The 18013-nt window shown below is 43.5% G+C and overlaps 1 protein-coding gene across 1 annotated transcript; it reads right to left on the reverse strand.

Annotated features, from left to right (window-relative positions):
• Positions 1-555: 555 nt before the first annotated feature.
• LOC129712019 (centrosome-associated protein 350-like) lies at positions 556-17451 on the reverse strand. The gene is made up of 11 exons (XM_055660141.1): positions 17322-17451; positions 14815-14954; positions 12789-12958; positions 11236-11426; positions 10516-10603; positions 9235-9381; positions 8517-8689; positions 7631-7812; positions 3425-3537; positions 2027-2132; positions 556-761 (listed from the first exon to the last, which is right to left on the reverse strand). Exons 1-11 carry the CDS (start codon positions 17378-17380, stop codon positions 562-564), a joined length of 1569 nt encoding a protein of 522 aa, XP_055516116.1. The 5' UTR covers positions 17381-17451; the 3' UTR covers positions 556-561.
• Between the last annotated feature and the right edge of the window lie 562 nt (positions 17452-18013).

The raw sequence follows: 18013 nt of genomic DNA on the forward strand, positions 1-18013 counted from the left end.
GTAATCACCAAGATTAAGTGTTGGAAAAACCCAGCAGATCAGGCAGCATTTGTGGATGAAATGTTGATATTTGTTATACCTGCCTCAACTACTTCTTCTGGCAGCTTGTTCCATTTGCCTACCATTTGCCTACTGTGAAAAAGCTGCCCTACAGGTTCCCATTAAATCCTTCACCCTTACTTTAATCCTATGCGCTCTAGTTCTTGATTCCCCTACACTGGGAAAAAGATCCTGTGCATTCACCCTATCTATTCCCCGTCTCATTTCATACAATTCTACAAGATCACCGCTCAGCCTCTTGCTCTCCAAGGCATAAAGTCCTAACCTGCTCAACCTCTCCCGAAAGCATAGGCTCTCGAGACCTGGCAACACCATTGTAAAGGATTTGTTTGTTCCTGTTTTAGGCTTCAGCACATACCTCAGCTAAAGGAGACCATGTCTTATGCTGCAGAGCATATGTGTGGCCATTATCAGACCACAGTGTGCAACTTATGCCCAGATTTTGAAACAAGAATGCTATCCACCAAAAACTGCAGCTAATATCAATACAACAACATGGTTTCAGTTAAGGGTCACAACAAAGAACTTGCACTCATTTGGCACATGCAAACCTTCCAGTTGCCTGCACAGTTCAGCTTCCTCCATCTTTAACTTTTCCCTCTGTCGCCTCCTTTGTTCACTCTGTACACTGCCCATTATCTCTTTGCTGCTCGCCAGCTCATGCCTCAGTGATGAAATGTGGGGTCCTCTCGCTGCGGGCTCTGTAATGGGAAATAATTCTGCATCATCACAAGGCTTACGCAAGGTCCTATTTTAGAGTGATAGAGGCACAGAGCTATAAAGCATTGAAATAGGCCCTTTGTGTCCATGCTGACCAATTCAATTTATCTGCATTTGGCCGATCTGTCTTTATACCTATAAAAGTAAGTGTGTGTGTGTGTGTGTGTGTGTGTGTGTGTGTGTGTGTGTGTGTGTGTGTGTGTGTGTGTGTGTGTGTGTGTGTGTGTGTGTGTGTGTGTGTGTGTGTGTGTGTGTGTGTGTGTGTGTGTGTGTGTGTGTGACCTTTGTCAAAACACTACGCGCTAGAGTTGAAATTTTTTAGATTACTCACATAAACCTGTTCGACACAACAAACTGGTTTCCTTCACATATTTCAAAAGTTATTGACCTTTCAAGTTTAAAAAAAAAATGCAAAAAACGGTTCTCGCATGCAGCCTTTTTCCAGGACTTTCCAAATATGATGTCACAATGCCACTCACAGTGCATCAATTACAATGGGCTCTCAAGCTGGGTTATTCATGATTAAAGCTTAAAAAAACCCCAACCCAAACCACCTTTTAAAACAACAGCTTCCAGTGATGTCACAATGCCCCCTTCTCTCCCCCCCCCCCCCCCCAACGGTACAGAGAAACAGAATATTCCACCACCTTCTAGTGACATCAGGGGAGGGCCTAATTTCAAAAACAGCTTAATCAGCTCCCCAACGCACACTGTTGAAGGAGCAGACTTCTGGACTTGACCTAGTATTCCTCCAAACCCTTCCAATCTGAAGAAGGGTTTCGGCCCGAAACCTTGCCTTTTGCCTTCGCTCCATAGATGCTGCTGCACCCGCTGAGTTTCTCCAGCTTTATTGCTTACCTTCCAATCCATATATTTGTCCGAATGTCTTTTAAATTAAATGTTACCAATTGTTGTGGGAATTGGGCAATGGTAGCTGGAACCAATCACCAGTTGTGTCCAATTGGGGACCTGACTGCTGCCATGACAAATATGGTGACATGGGATGTGTGATTTTATTCATTATAACTGTGCCATTATTTTAAAACTCATACTCAGTATTATTTAAAAATCAATACTCATCTACATACATTTTGGGAAGCATAAATAATGATCAAACCTGTCAATTAGGCATTTATTGACGGTACCAACCAGATACAACCGTCCAGAACATCAACATAAACAGCTTCCAAAATCCATAACAACATAATCTCTCTTTTTCTAGGCCTGTGTCAGATTTATTTCTCACCATTGATTAGGAAATTCTTCTCTGATTGAATCTTGGCTGCTTTCATCGCCAACTTTTCAGAAGGTTCTGGAACTGTAGAGATCTGTTTCAAAGTTTCAGCAGGTTTCTGTACATGAAAAACCTTTAAATGTAAATATATATTATTGTAACTACAAATTTCAAAACCCATAGTTCAATTCTAGAGAGGAGATTAGTCGGTCAGGGTTGGGTAGCTCACTCGTACTTTAACACCAAGAGACTTGCCATCATTAATCTTGGGGTATCAGGCATTGTGCTGTAGTGTTGCACGATTGATTGGGTATGTGATGCTGGTGTGCTGAGATTGGAGGTGTCAGAATTGCATCAAACTGTTAGACCACTGCTCTATTAGTCTCCCCATTCCAAAGGTGCCCGTTCTGAGATCAACCTGACAATGAATGGCATCTACTTGGAGAAGCATTCTCTAAATTAGCAGATGTTCATAAATCCTTTGACGACAGCCAAAGTATCAGCATCAATGAGTATAAGACTTGCTCTTTTTAATGTTTATTTGTTACTGTTTCAAATTTTATGACACCTCAATCTTCAAGATGCAAACTTTCACCTACTGTATCATCCTTACATACACAAAGGTCTTAGGGATGACAGATGGCGCAATGGGCTAAGTGTTCGGCTGTTCGGCAGTTCGAACCGGTGTTCGAACCGGCGACCGGAAGGTAGCCGGTTCGAATCCCGCTTGGAGTGCATACTGTCGTTGTGTCCTTGGGGCAAGACACTTCACCCACCTTTGCCTGTGTGTAAATGTAATGTAATTATGTGAAGCACTTTGGGGTCAATGCAAGTTGACTAAAAATGTGCTATATAAATAAGATTATTATATTGTATTATTAGCTGTCAGGTAGTGGTGATGTAAAATTATACAAAAAATGAGGGGAGATCTCATCAAAACATAGAACATTCTTAAAAGGCTTGCCACACCAGATGCCAGGGATTACTTTTCCGGTTCAGGAGGTTGGAGAGTTTCCTTATACTGAAACTCTCCACGATGCAGAGTTTCAGAATAAGGGGTAGGCCAATTGAGACTGAGATGAGGAGAAATGTCTTCACTCAGACAGTAGCAAACCTTCAGAAATCTCTACCCAAGATGTCTACAGAAGCATAGGCAGATACGATAGTAGCGTTTGAGAGATTTTTGGATAGGCATGTGGAGATGCAGGAAATGGAGTGGTATGGGTTATGTGCCAGCAGATAAGAGTTGGTCTTAGCATCATATTTAGCACAGACATTGTTCTCTGTTCTATTAGCCATGATCATAATGAATGCTATGGTAAGCTTTAGGGCCAGTGGGCAATTGGTATTCCCATTTCTTATACTCCTTGGATTTATTATAATTGGAGAGAACATTGAGATTGTGCTTACCTCATTCTGCTTCTCTCCATTTAGTTCATCCATACTCCTCGTTACCACTTTGCTGATCTCAATGTGCTTTGTTGATTCTGGGGAATTTGAGCATTCTTTAACATTCAAATTATCTAAGGGAGATAAGGGAGAGAGATTCACAAAGGAGTATCATATCTAATGCCACTCTATACAGATACGAGAGATCTCAGCTTCAACAGCTGGTCAATGGCCATGGTTAAAGTATCACCACTGGCTGGAAAACGCCTTGATTAGCAAAAGTAGAATCAAAGAGATTCCCACTAGAATTGGCCCGTATTTATGGATGATTTTCATCTGCCTCCACATGCCTCAAGGTACTTCAAGGCCAATGAACCATTTAAAAAAAAAAAAAACGTACTTGCTGCTGCAATTTTGCAACCGTTAATTTTCACTGAACAATGTGGATAAAGGCAAGATCATCTATTTTACTGATCATGCTTGAAGAGCTAAATAAATGGCCAGGCATCTTGGAGAATTCTCCTGCCTTTCTTCAAAACAGTGCCAGGTGCTGCTTATACATCTGAGGGACCCAGCTATTTTTTTTCTGGGCTTTCCTTACAAAACTTCCCAAAACCCTATCCCATTGAAGACAAGGCAGCAGGCATTTGGGAATTGGAACATAGCCACCATGCTTCATTCCCTCCACCTTATGCTCATGTCCCATCTCTTTTATTGCCTCCTCTTTCTCCTTCCCCTGATCCTCTCCCAGCCATATCCCTCCCTCCAGCTTGGATCTCACCAAACCTAAAACTCTTTTGTGTCCTCTTCACCTCTGGCCTTTGTCACTTACTCCACCCATCTGCCAATCAACTCTTCCCCCCCCCCCCCCCCCCCACATGTATCCACCTATCCCTTCCCAAGTTTTATCCCACCTCTACCTCTTTCCCTGCTTTCTCCCTCCCACATCACCCTGAAGAAGGGTCCCGACCCAAAACAATGACTATCCATTCCCTCCACAGATGCTGCCTGACCCACTAACTTCCTCCAACACTTGGTTCCCCTGCAGGTTGAACTTTGCTTTGACTAGAATGCACCTGTTGTCCCTTCATTGTCAATGCCTCTAAATTGTGGAACTCCCTCCTCAAAAGCAATGGGAGTATTTTCATTGGAAGAACAGCAGCATCTCAACATGAACTTCTCAAAGGTAATTAATAATAGGCACTCAATTCTGACTTTGGTAGTGACACTAAAACCCATTAGCTGATAAAATAAAAAAAACTGTCAGCCACAAATACATGTAAATGGATTTCAACAGAGATAAATGGAAGCTGTTACATTTTGAGAAGAAGAAAGCTGCATATTCCTCGAGTAACAAGAAGTGAAGGAACAAAGTGATGCAAGGGCACAAATCATCGATAATACCGATGAAAGTTTACATTGGAAAAACCAACTAAGCACTGGGCTCATCTCCAGAGAGATGGAATGAAAAGCAAGAAAAGTTAATGGGAATATGGGCCAGACATTGGGTGAAGTGAATGAGCTTGAATGGAGCATCTTGTTGGACATGGATCAGTTCGACTGAAGGGCCCGTTTCTATGCAGTACTACTCTACGAATCTCCTTCAAAACCTCTTCATTTAACCCCATCACTACCTTGTGTTCTTTCTCCTTAAAGGACTTATTCAGTTTCCAATTAAACACATCAATGCAATTTTTCTCAAATTGTTCTAATGGTCACACAAACTCCTTCTGAAGCACCTTACAGGCAATTAGGGAATTAATCAATCTCAAGGATCATCCTGAATTTCCAGCAATTGAAATGTTTATTAATAACCATATAACCATATAACAATTACAGCACGGAAACAGGCCATCTCGGCCCTACAAGTCCGTGCCGAACAAATTTTTTTTCCCCTTAGTCCCACCTGCCTGCACTCATACCATAACCATAACCCCTCCATTCCCTTCTCATCCATATGCCTATCCAATTTATTTTTAAATGATACCAATGAACCTGCCTCCACCACTTCCACTGGAAGCTCATTCCACACCGCTACCACTCTCTGAGTAAAGAAGTTCCCCCTCATATTACCCCTAAACTTCTGTCCCTTAATTCTGAAGTCATGTCCTCTTGTTTGAATCTTCCCTATTCTCAAAGGGAAAAGCTTGTAATGTAGAAGCTGGTAATCAGAAATAAAAAAAGGAAATGCTGGAAGCACTCAACAGTTTATCTGTGGAAAGAGAAAAAGCAATTCACGCTTCAGGTCAAAGTCCTTCATTCCAAAACCTTAACCATGATTCTAGTTCCAGAGATGTTGCTCGACCTACTGACTCCACCTAGCATTTCCTGTGTCACTCTATATTTTCAGCCCGGTCCCTTTCCACTATATCCCTCTCTCAGGCTTTACACTTCACTCTTCCTCCCTCCTTATTTGACGCACTTCTGTCTCATTTTCACCTCTAGCCTTTGTTGCTTACTCGACCCACCTGCCATTCAAAACCCTCCATCATCTGTATCCACCTATACTTCGTCCTGCCCCTCACCTCTTTTCTGGCTTTCTCCCCTACCTCCACCTCTGTAGAAGGATCCCGATCCAAAATCTCACTTACACATTCCCTCCACAGATGCGGCCTGACCCATTAAGTACTCTAGCGTACTGTGTTTTGCTCAAGATTCCTGCATCAGCAGTTCCTGTGTCTCCCTCAATTAATCTCTCAATGAGAATCAAAACCTGCTGAGAATCCGAGTGAGAAATGACCCTGATCAGACCCTAATGAACAATGTGAAAACATGCCAAGCATATTGCTGCCTACTAAACCCATAATAGCTGGCAGCAACTGGCAAATACACAAATCACTGGAAGGTTTAGCAGCAATTAGTTTTGATTTGTTTACACTACACTCCAGCCGAGTTCAGAGTATTAAAATAAAATGCAAGTTACTCTCATCTGCTTAAGATACTTATTGAAAGCATCATCAAACTCTTGTTAATTAATTCTATGCTTATCCTGCTTCCTTCCAGCACCTTTCACAACCTTTCCTGTTGAGGAAAGTAAAAGTTCATTTTGAACTCCAACATAACAAGTTTGTGGCCTGGTATCAGCCAAGTTTCAATGCGAGCATTCTCAGTTGTATCAGAATTTGAAAGCTTCAAGTTCCACTCCATAGTCTAAAGAAGACTTTGCCAAACAAGCCAAACACAGTCAGTCCATTCCCTCCGCAGATGCCGCCTGACCAGCTGAGTTCCCCCAGCACTTTGTTGTCTGGTCAAGATTCCAGCATCTGCAGTTCCTAGTGTCTCCACTCGTGCATTCTGCTGCCTCTCCCACATTGCAACAGTGACAGAAGCTCAAAGCACCATTTATGTATTTAATCTGTGTTTTAATTATCAAAATGCATTTGGACAATGCAAGTGGTGTCTTTTCGACAAAAACAATTTACGGCGTACAATATTGAGAAGTTACTATGTAAGCATCTTCCCATCTACCATTAGAGGCATAGATAAGGAGGACAGTCAGAATCTTTTTCCTAGAGAAATAACAAAGACTAGAGGGCATAGCTTTAAGTGAAGAGAAACATTTAAAGGAGATGTGCATGGTGAGTTTTTTTGGGGGTTTTTGCACACATAGTGGGTGCCTGGGATGCACTGCAAGGAGTGGTGGTAGAGGCAAATGTGATAGTGGCTTTTGGATAGGTACATTGATGTGCAGGGATATGGATCATGTTGGCAGAGGAAATTTGTTCATCTTTGCATCATGTTCAAGACGGGCATTGATGGCCTAAAGGCCTGTTCCTGTGCTGCACTGTTCTTCCTTTAGAAATCAGTTTGGGGGGGGGGTCCTACCTGCCCACCTGGAGTGAGCTGTTAATCTAAACCATTTTAGATTCTACTTTATGGTTATTCACACACAAAAAAATAATTAGACATGCAATTGTCTCCTTTGTACACCATCAGTTCATGGACAATGGCATCATCCCCTCATTCATGGTCAGTGGTGCTTGAGTTTGGAGTCATCGGTGGTGGGTTGTAAAATAGCAGGAGCTATTTTCCATGAAAGGGCAGCAAAAGAGGAGAATAAATATCACACTTAACCCTTTCACCCACTTCCTGGAAGACAGCCTGAGTTGCAGTTACGGGGCTGGTGTGGGTGGGAAAAGGACCGAAGCGTGACTTGAGGCACAAGAGAGGAGAACTTGCAAGAGATCAAACTAAAAGTCCAACAACGTAATTGAGCTGAAGGCATACCTGTGGAAGGATCCCATGCGTCGGGAACTTGCTCCCTGATCCGTGGACTCCAGGTGGTCAAAACCTCCGTCTCAGTCCGGTGAACAACCGGTTCCTCGTTATCCAAAGGTCTCTTCCATGCCAGCACGCCCATGGCCTGCTTCCGCCGTCTCACAAGCTCCTCCTCTCTTTGAAAAAGGATCCTATGAAACGCAAAAGGAAGCCCCCCCGCACCCAGCTCAGTCAATCACAAGTCAGAGCTGCTGGAGAATTGGTCAGTTACAATGTGGCACTGATTCGGTGTCCCTGCACCTATCTAATGGCGACTTCCCTTAACTCCCAACCAAATCTAGACGGCTTTCAGGCAGTAAGGTGTTCGGCTTCAAAAAACAACTCTACTTGGTTCCCAGGATACATAGATGCCCCATTAATGCTTTACCCACTCAGACGGGACAGGAGAAGGGATGATGATCATTCAGATGGAACAGCGGGAAGAATGGGCACAATATTACGACCCATCATGCGCAGTCCCACCATGACCAGCCTGTCCCACTGAGTTACTCCAGCATTGTCTACTTTCAATTTAAACCAGCATCTGCAGTTCTTTCCGACATATAAAATCTAGATTGCAAGTGTGTTTACAGACGTAAAGCCACAATTGGAGTTAAGGAAAGGATCAGGGAGAATGCGTGATTTGCATTTAAATCGGCACTCATTAAGACATCAGCACACTCAAAGTGCTCGAGAGCTGTTATAATTATGAACCACATTAAAAACAGCTGAAGAGACTTGGAAACCGATTAGCCTTCTCTACCCTTCTGTGCAAGGATCTGAGATACATTTTTGTGACCTTGAACTGTTCAGCTTGGCTTGTGACGCAGCAGCAAATATTGATGGGGCAGCTCACCTTTCATCCAGCTTGCTGTGCGCATCCTCTGGTCGGTCTGTGGCTGCACTGTCCTCACTCCCTGAGAGCGACCAAGGGGAAGAGCTGCCCACACCCGGGTCAGGCTCAGGACCAGGCAGAAGTGTGGGCTCACCGTCAGCTGTGGGTGGCGATGCGTCCTTCACTCCTGAAAACTAAACCAGACCGAGAGAGCAGAGTAGTGATGGCCCAAGAGATCCAACAACAAGCCTGTGCATGGACCACACGCTGGGAATGCAATCCCAGTCACTTTCATTTCTGGTATATGCTCCTCCACTTGTCATAAGCAACAAAACGACCCAATTTAAGGCATAGCATGCCACACTTTTGTTTACCACAGCACCCCTCCAATTGCAAGAGTTAATGATCAACATTTCCGAATGTTTCCTGCACACCTCCCATACCCCTTGGTTATTCTCTGGTGCAATAACTGAGTCAAGTTGTTTCCAATATCACTGAGAAAGTCAAACTGTTCCAACAGCATCACCTCAGCTTGTTCCATCATGCCACAGACCAACCCAATGTCAACCTTAACCAATGTCTTGTCTCATGAAGTTTGGGAAGGGAGGCGAAACAAATGATTGCCAAACTGGGAGCCAATGCAATGGAGGGAAATGGATGAAAGGACCATGTTGCGAGCTGGAACGCGAGCTGAGATGTACTGAGGGTGCAAGGTAGAGTCTGCAGAAAGCGATCTTACCCAAGGGCCCGTTGCAGATAAGCTCAGCTGCCGTTGCAGGTTCGCCGTTGACTGGTGAATCCTAAAGATCTCCTGCTGCTGTTTGAGGAGGAGTTTCCTCTCCTCGTGGGCAACCCGATAGGCATTCTGGAGGTGTCTGATCTCCGCCTGGAAAAAGAAATGGGTCCGTTAAACCGGTGCAGGTAGCTAGGCAATTAGAGTTTAATTCAGTCACCAACAGTGGCGGACTGGCCAGGGAGTCAGCTTGCCCGATGGCAAGTGGGCCCCTGATGAAGTGGGCCCCCTTTGTCTCCTGGCAACCAATATTTTTAGACCCAGTCCGCCACTGGTCACCGAATCCAACAAGACACTCAGTCTCTTCAATTTTAGGAAAGCAATTTAGATATTTGATTGACGTGGCACCTTTCACCACAACAGGACATCATTTTACAGCACATCAATGGCTTTTTTAAATAGACAAAGAGGTGCCAGTTTCGCATATCATTCCTTGGCATCTATGGTAGATTACTCATCCTATAATTTGTTTAAGGGTCTGGGCGCCTAATTTAATTAATATTTTTTATTTTTTAAACTTTAGTCAAACTTTGGAAATGTTTTTCAAACCTAAAAATGTGAAAATCTTTTTTTTTTTTTTTTAAACAGATGCCAGGATGCTGTCCCCAGATGCAGACAGTCACAAAAACACTTCAGCTCATGAAATGTCTCCAAATCATATTCACTCCTCGGGTGTAAAAAATATAGCAGAAAACCATTTCCCAACAAGCTCCGACAAACAAAGTGATATTGCTTACTGATGGCAAAGAGAGAAGATAGAAATTGAGGTAGTGAGATGGCGATGGTCATGGAGAAACCCCTAGCGTACTCTCCTAATCATGTTTTCAAATCTCTTGGGATTTCATAGGGAATTCAGCTTTGACTGAATTGATCCTGGCATTAACCAGTACCTCTTAGAGTGAAGCATCCCTCATTACTGCAATTTCAGAAACCACCACATCAACACGTCAAGCACAAGATCACTGCCCACCAGGTCAGGGTTGACAGCAAGCAATAGTGTGAGTGGGGCAAAATAGGCAAGATTGTGAGGGTCAATCAGGAAGGGACAACAGGAGCAAACGGAGGAAGGGGGCAAGAAAGGGAGCGGGTGTTTACAAGGGGCAAGAATGACTGTGGAGTGAAAATGGTATTCGAAGAGTGAGGGGTAAAATGAAGTGAAGTGATGGGTCAGGAGGATGAAAGGGCTGTGAAGGTCGTAGACAGGGAATGCACGCCAAGATTCCTCACCTTCTCCTTCTGTAGCTTCAGTAAAACCTCCCGCTGCTTCCTGATGATAGCAGGCCTTTTATCATCTTGCCCTTTGTCCAAGAGACGTCTGTGGAATTTATCAATTCAATGAAAATGGAGGAGTCATGTTTAAAGCATTTCATAATCTGCATCCATGAATGATAATGTCTCGCTATTATGCCTGCATTATAAAGTCTGACAGCCTACATCGGAGAAAATAACGAAATTTCCTCTTCCTGCTGGACTGCAGGCAAACCATTCTTGCTCGATGAAAGGGGCAAGATCCTGCCTGAATGGTCGCTTTCCCTAACGAACTTGCTGCTCTATCACCTATCCCTCTCCCCATGATATTTGGACAGATATATCGACAGGAAGTGTTTAGAGGGATACAGGTTAAATGCAGGCAAATGGGGCTGTTAATGGGGCTGCGTTTAACCTGTTAAGCCAACTTGGTGGGCTTCAACAAGTTGGACGGAGGGGCTTCTTTCTGTGCTATGGAGCTATGTGCCTCTATGCACGATTGGCCAAACTGCCATCTCTTGTTCCAGTACTTTGTTCTTATTTACCTTTCTCCTCTAAATGCATTTCGTTGTCTCTAATGCATTTCGTTGTCTCTAATGCATTTCGTTGTCTCTGTACTGTACACTGACAATGACAATTAAAATTGAATCTGAATCTGAATCTAAAACCTGCATTAGCAAACCTGAAAAGAGGGCTCACATTTTCTGCTGCTCGAGCCAGGCCAGCTCGGCCTTGGTTTTCTCCTTCAATGCTTTCTCCCTCAATCGGAAGAGAGCCGACTGGTGCCTGGCTCGAAGATCCTCTTCCTTCAGGTACTGGTGAGCCATCTCCAGGGTAAAGCGGCTGAACGTGTCCTGATTCCCGAAGAAGGGCCTCCCCGTTTCCTCCCACTGAAACAAAAAATAAAAAAAACAAATGTCAAATCCTCGACACCCAGGAGTCCCAATCTACACATCCTTGGGCACTGTGGTGATGCTAACATCACGAGTTTCACATTCTCCATGTGTCCTGTCATTAAATGAATCAGCACAACACCAAATGGAATTAATGTAACACCTTGAATGAACAAAGGTCCCCAAAGAATGTCACAGGAGTTCTATAAACAAATCATGAGACTGCACAAACATTTGGTCTAAAAAACTGATCCAACAGTTGGAGGTTGTTCAGCCAATTAATCCTGCAGGGGTGCTAGTTGCTCAAATGAAGCTGTCTATTTCAACCTTATTCTCTTTTCTTTAATCTTCTACAAACATCCAACATGAATATGTATCAAATTCCTTTTAATTTTACATACATAGAGGTGAAACATTCAGTGCTCTAATGACCCAAGTGAAAATATTTCCTGTTTTACTCAGCACTCAGTTTGTAACACCAATATTCCAATATCCATCCTCACTTGAACATGGGAGTCTTCAAGTTTTAATCACTGATCACTGGTTTAAATCAGTGCTGTTTAGATTTCTCCTCAACGCTCCCTGTGTTCAAGGAAATGCCCAATGTTATCATGGCATTTCTCCCTCCTGGAAGAATGAGCAATCCTGCACTTCTTAGCTAAAGACTGCGCACCCTTCTGCTGAGCCATGTTGTCCTTTGCAACCACCTTCTCATTGGTGCCAGCTTATCATTAAAAATTATGACCTCCACCGTTATTAATACTTCACGTTGACAATGACTATATTGACTTCCTAGGGCATTTCAAATCACCAAATCAGGCAATTTTGAGTTCCCCTCATATCTAAACAAGCAGCAATGTCGCTCTCTCCCCCCCCCCCCCCCCCCCCCCCCCCCCCCCCCCCCTTACCCATGCCCCACCTAGATGCACGTGCATTTCTCCATTATCCTGTCCCCTTTTCCCCCCCCTTCATCCACCGCTTCCCCCGTCCACTTATATCCCTTCCTCCGGCTTCACATTTTGTGCCTCTTCTCTCCTATCTTAAAGCTTTTTGCCTTATTTTAATCTCTGGCTTTTGTCCTGCCATATGCCAATCAACCCCCCCCCCCCCCCCCCCCCCCCCCCCCCCCCCCCCTCCCCCCCTCCCCCCCCCCTGTACCCACCCCTTCACTTGCCAGGCTTTGTCCTGCACCTATCTCTCCCCTACTACAATGAGTCTGAAGAGGAGACCCATCCTCCAGTGATGTTGCCTGACCCACTGAGTTACTCCAGCACCCTTAGCGCCCTTAAAAAAAAAAAAAATCAACCAACATCTGCAGTTCTTTGCTTCTACATCTTGTTTTTGTATCCACAGTTGTACCTTGCTGAAATAATTGCTCGGTGTGTGCCTTACACTGCGGTCCCCCGAATGCAGGCTCTTAATGCTTTCCATTGTCTGCCTATAATGGCTCTCAGAAGGCAACAGGGACCACTGCTCCATTGGCTTATCCTGTCTCAGTGATCCGTCAGTGACACAAGTTTGAGCAGCTCCTGTAACAGATTCAACAGGTGAGTAAACTGAATATTGACACAGTTTCCTGACACAATGGTCTGCTTGTCCAGATGTGGCTTCGATCTAGATTGTGATAAAAGTTCAATTTTCTAATAGAAATTTGCAGAATGATAGCCATGATAAGTGGAGGGAGAATTTTCTGGGCAATGAGACAGCCAGGCCTCCTGAATACCTTATGAGAGAGGAGAACACAACAAAAACTATACATGGTCACAGCAAGGGATGGGTAGGATTAGAAGAACAAAGAGAAAACAAAATCAAATCAGGTTGATAGTGGCTTTCTATCAGAACCAATGCATCCAATCTGGACATAATATCACCATGGGACAATTTACAGTGGGCAAGAGTGTTTAATTGTTAGTACACAAAAAAGCTGGAGAAACTCAGCAGGTGCAGCAGCATCTATGGAGCGAATGAAATAGGCAAAGTTTCGGGCCGAAACCCTTCTTCAGACCCGAAACTTTGCCTATTTCCTTCGCTCCTAGATGCTGCTGCACCCGCTGAGTTTCTCCAGCTATTTTGTGTACCTTCGATTTTCCAGCATCTGCAGTTCCTTCTTAAACACAGTGTTTAATTGTTATATGTACCGGCAATGGAAGAATGGAATTCTTACCTGCTGCATCATTAAGGCCCAATAACACACAGAAATATATACAATCAGCAATAATACATTAAAATACAATAGTAGTGCAGACCCAAAGTACAGAGTGCAACCAAAGAAAATCCATAGCAAATCATAGTTGCTGATCGGTTGTATACTGTTCAAGAGCCTGGTGGTTGCTGGGAAAATGTTCTTGAACATGGAGGTCACAGTTTTCAGGCACCTGTACCTTCTTCCCAACAGAAGCAGCAAGATGAGAGTGTGTCCAGGTCAGATGTGGGTCTTTGATGATATTTGACGCCTTTTGGAGGCAGTGCCTCCTGTTAATTTACCAATCAATCAGCATATCTTTTGCAGATGGGAGGAAACTGGAGAAAACCTCCACAAACACTGGGAGAACGTGCAAACTATGCGCACAGACACTTTTGAAATTAATGGCCATGCTCAATCATGCAGGTGTGGGGATACTCCGCAAGTGGGAGGAATAGTCAGTTAAAAGGAGAAAGGTGGAGACACAAGGAACTGCAGATGTTGGATCCTTGAGGAAAAACACAAGGTTGCTGGAGGAACTCAAAGGGTCAGACAGCATCTGTTGAGGGAATGGACTCGCATCGTTTTGGGTCTATGCCCTTCTTCAGACTCAAAAATAGAAAGGTTAAGCCTGAGCAGAAAATAAAAATATAGATCTTATATCGAGGTCACGAACACACGTTCATGGGACAAGCAACATGGCAAAACCTTTTTTATCAACAGCACCCCAGACATGTAGCAGAATTAGCCATGGCAGGCACTGTAATGTGATTACCGTGAGCTGTTAATGAGGATAGAGAGACTCACTCACTTGCTGCTGAACAACCTTCTTTTGTCATCTTCCCAATTCTGACCAAGAGTCTTCAGCCAAACTTTGACTCTGTTTCGCTTCCCGCAGATGCAGTCCGACCTGCTGAGTGTTTCCAACACTCTGTTTTTACTTTCAATTTCCCACATCTGCAGTTTTTAAATTTTCTGGGCAAATAAATACTTTGGAACGACAGAAGAAACCAAAGACACATTGAGGGTATTGTGCATTCACAGAACGGAAGAGAGAAAAACAAAGAACGATAGAGAGAGAGAACTCAGCCAACCTCATTTCCCAGCATCATCAAAGTAGGTCTACCTTTCCCCATCTCATCCCGCCCTGATCATACAATAATCTGGAGGTAAACTTTCCTGGCAGCTTGGTAGAATGTGTACCTTTCCCATTCACTGAGCTCTCCACATCTGCCCAGCTCATAGTGTTCGCCAGATGTTTTGTGGACTCGGGTGATACCAGGGATCTATTCAGCTCCAAAAATGAGTCTTCTTTCAGCGAAATATTCTTCCTGCAGCGGAAACTACAGAGAAAGCAGATATCAGAATAGATCTTTGCTCGCCATCAAGGACAGGGTGGAGTTTAGAATTTCCTGGCCTGATGGTGCATGTTAGCTACACCTGTGCTTTTTAGTGATAGTACTCATCTGTACGGCAAACCAGCACTTCGAAAAAATTAAAAAGTAGATTTTCAAATGTTCGGAATTTTTTTAATATTGCAAAAATTAAATTAAAAATATTTTTCAAATGTTTGAATTTTTTAATATTGCAAAAGTTAAATTAAAAAAATTTAAGTAGATTTTCAATGTTTGAATTTTTTAATATTGCAAAAATTAAATTAATAAAAAATGAAAATGTATTAAATTAGGCACATAGAGCCTTAAAAATGTTATGCAGCTAAAAGTAAGTTCCGCCATGGACACCAACAGCAAGGAACAATATGTATTTAGGCACCGTTCAGTTTACAAAAGAAAAAGCTCTGCCCAATACCATCCCAGCGCCATTCAGTTTCACATGAAAATAACTCCCAATTTCCCCAACACAGGCACCAGACTCACACTGTACATCCAGGGGATCTGCCTATCCTGCTGAGTTATCCCAGCATTTTGTGTCTACCATACAGTAGGGGGATCTGTGAGAACAAGGTGGTAATATTGTTTTGGGCTCCTTATTATCCATTCAGCAATCAAGGCTGCTTGCTCTCTGTTATTTGCAAGATCAGAGATCAAATGTAAAGCGATGGACCGTTCAAGGACCTTGTCGCTGTTGGAGGTCGACATGAAGTAAACAGGCACCTTGGCTTCCCCTGGAACACCTGAAAGCCCTGATTTACCTTACGGGGCAAGTTATTGTTTTACATCCAAAGAGTGGTGGGTGCCTGGACTGTGCTGCCAGGGGTGGTGAAGGAGGCAGATTTGATTGTGGTGTTTAAGAGGCTTTTGGATAGGCACATGACATGCAAGAAATGGAAGGATATAGACCATGTTACAAGTGGAGGAGACTAGTTTAACTTGGCATTGTGTATGGCATAGACATTGTGGGCCAAAGGGCCTGTTCCCCATGTTGCATTTTTTCTATGTTCACATTGTCCAGATAGAGAGGGAGACCCAGTTTCTCAGTATTCTGCATAAAAAGAAGCCCTTGTTCTCACTCTACATTTTGCCCTTCATTTGGAATCAGCCTACCTCAGTCCTTGAACAAACTGTGCAAGAGAACAGTTTACATATTTAGAACCAGACATTAGAACCACTATTCACCGTCAATTCTTATCAAAGCCAATCAAGTCCTTACACAGTTTTATCAAATCTCCTCTCAACCTCATTAATCCCAACAACAACAACCACTTCTTCAATCTAACTTTCACATTGTAATCCCTTCTCCCTGGAAACATTTAGTAGCATCAGTCTGCAGAAAGATGCCAATCCAAAATGTCATCTGTCTGCCATTCCCAACCACAAATGCTGTCTGACCCATGAAGTTCCCCCAGTATTTTGTGTTTTGACCTTTTAGGAGATTTATTTGGGGCACTGGCTTCAATGTGTGTTGGCCAGAAATGTCCACTTTACCGAGTTCTTAGTCTCTTTTCAACCTTTGTCTCTTTTCAACCTTTACTTTCCCATTGTGAGCAGGCTCAGTTAATATGTGGTGAGGGAAGGGTTCATGGAATCAATATTCTATGGAATCAAAATGGGCAAATTAAATCCAATTATACCCTAGGCTTTTAAGAATGACTCACTGGATTCACTACACGAGAATGATAGCAATAATTCCCAGAGGGCATATTAACCAAACTCTGGGTGGGCAACATTTAGGATTGGATGGAAAGCTATTATTTCGCCCAGCCATTATAATTCTCCATGAAGACTGAAATTTGGTAGGCTGCAAAAGTAACATTGTACATGGCCCTATCAACTGAGTGGCACAGTAGCATAGCTGGTAAAGCTGCTGCCTCAGAGACCCCAGTTTGATCCTCGTCTCTTGTGCTGTCTGTGTGGAGTTTGCATGTTCCCCCTGCGACAGAGAGAGTTTCCTCCGGGTGCTCCATGTGGGCATGTAGGTTAATTGGCCTCTAAAGAAATGCCCCTCATGTGAAGGGAGTGGATGAGAAACTGATCACCCATTCGCACTAGCTCTGTATTATCCCAAAGTTTGGTGTGGACTCAATTGGCTGAAGGGCTCGTTTCCATGCAGTATTGCTGACCTAAAGCAGGCAGATTAAAGTAGTCACCAGGCCAGATGCCACCTCAGATGGCCACAGAACCCCAAAGTAGAGAATACAACATGGTGAACTCAGAGTAGGCTGTCTGCTGACCAAAACAGTCGGACAAACTGGGATCTACTTAAGAGAGTAAGGAATCGGGTCCATGCTCCAAACCATGACCTTCCGTCACCTTAGCTCCTCAGTTTCATTGTGGAGTTGCTTCATCAGCTCAGTCAGCCTCTGGGTCATGGGGTTCTCCTTTCTCTTTGTCTCATTTGTGGTCAACTTCGAAATGCTGGCTGTAGGCTTGTAATCATCCAATGGCTGAAAGGAAAAACATCACCTTCACTTAATTGTGGCCGTCGAAAGGAACATCAACTGTATTTGTACAGTGCCTTCACACTGGGAGACAGTTACAAGTGCCTCATGAAATATATCAGTCAAAATTTGAGTGAAAGCCATATCAGAAGATAATAGGACTGGAAAAAGGCCTGAAAACCTAAAAAAAACAAAAAATCTTACAGAGAACAGAACAGCACTGGAACAGGCCTTTTGGCAATAATGGTGTTCGTTGAGAAGTTAGGCAAACTAGATCTCTTTGCAGCTTTGGAGGCTGAAGGGAGACCTGATAGAAGTTTATAAAATGATGAGAGGCATAGATAGGAAAGAAAGTCAGAACTTTTTCTTCCCTGGGTGGAAATGTCAAAGTTTAGAGGCCATAGCACTAATTTGAAAGGGACACAGTTTGAAGGATATAAGTTTTAAGGGTGGGGTAAGTTGTTTTTAAAAACAGAGTGAATGGTGGGTGCCTGGAATGCTCTGGCAAGGGTGACGGTGGAGGCAGATATGTGGGGAGTTTAAGAGGTAGGTACATGGATATTC

The sequence above is a fragment of the Leucoraja erinacea genome, chromosome 31 (assembly GCF_028641065.1).
Source record: "Leucoraja erinacea ecotype New England chromosome 31, Leri_hhj_1, whole genome shotgun sequence".
NCBI lineage: Eukaryota > Metazoa > Chordata > Chondrichthyes > Rajiformes > Rajidae > Leucoraja > Leucoraja erinaceus.

Excerpts from the sequence above, each read along its gene's own strand:
- LOC129712019 (XM_055660141.1), bottom strand. The coding sequence starts at position 17,380 with ATGACCCAGAGGCTGACTGAGCTGATGAAGCAACTCCACAATGAAACT. Across the intron at positions 14,955-17,321 it reads AATGAAACTGAGGAGCTAAG|TTTCCGCTGCAGGAAGAATA; the intron begins GTGACGGAAGGT and ends CTTTCTCTGTAG. Across the intron at positions 9,382-10,515 it reads TGAAGCTACAGAAGGAGAAG|GCGGAGATCAGACACCTCCA; the intron begins GTGAGGAATCTT and ends TTCTTTTTCCAG.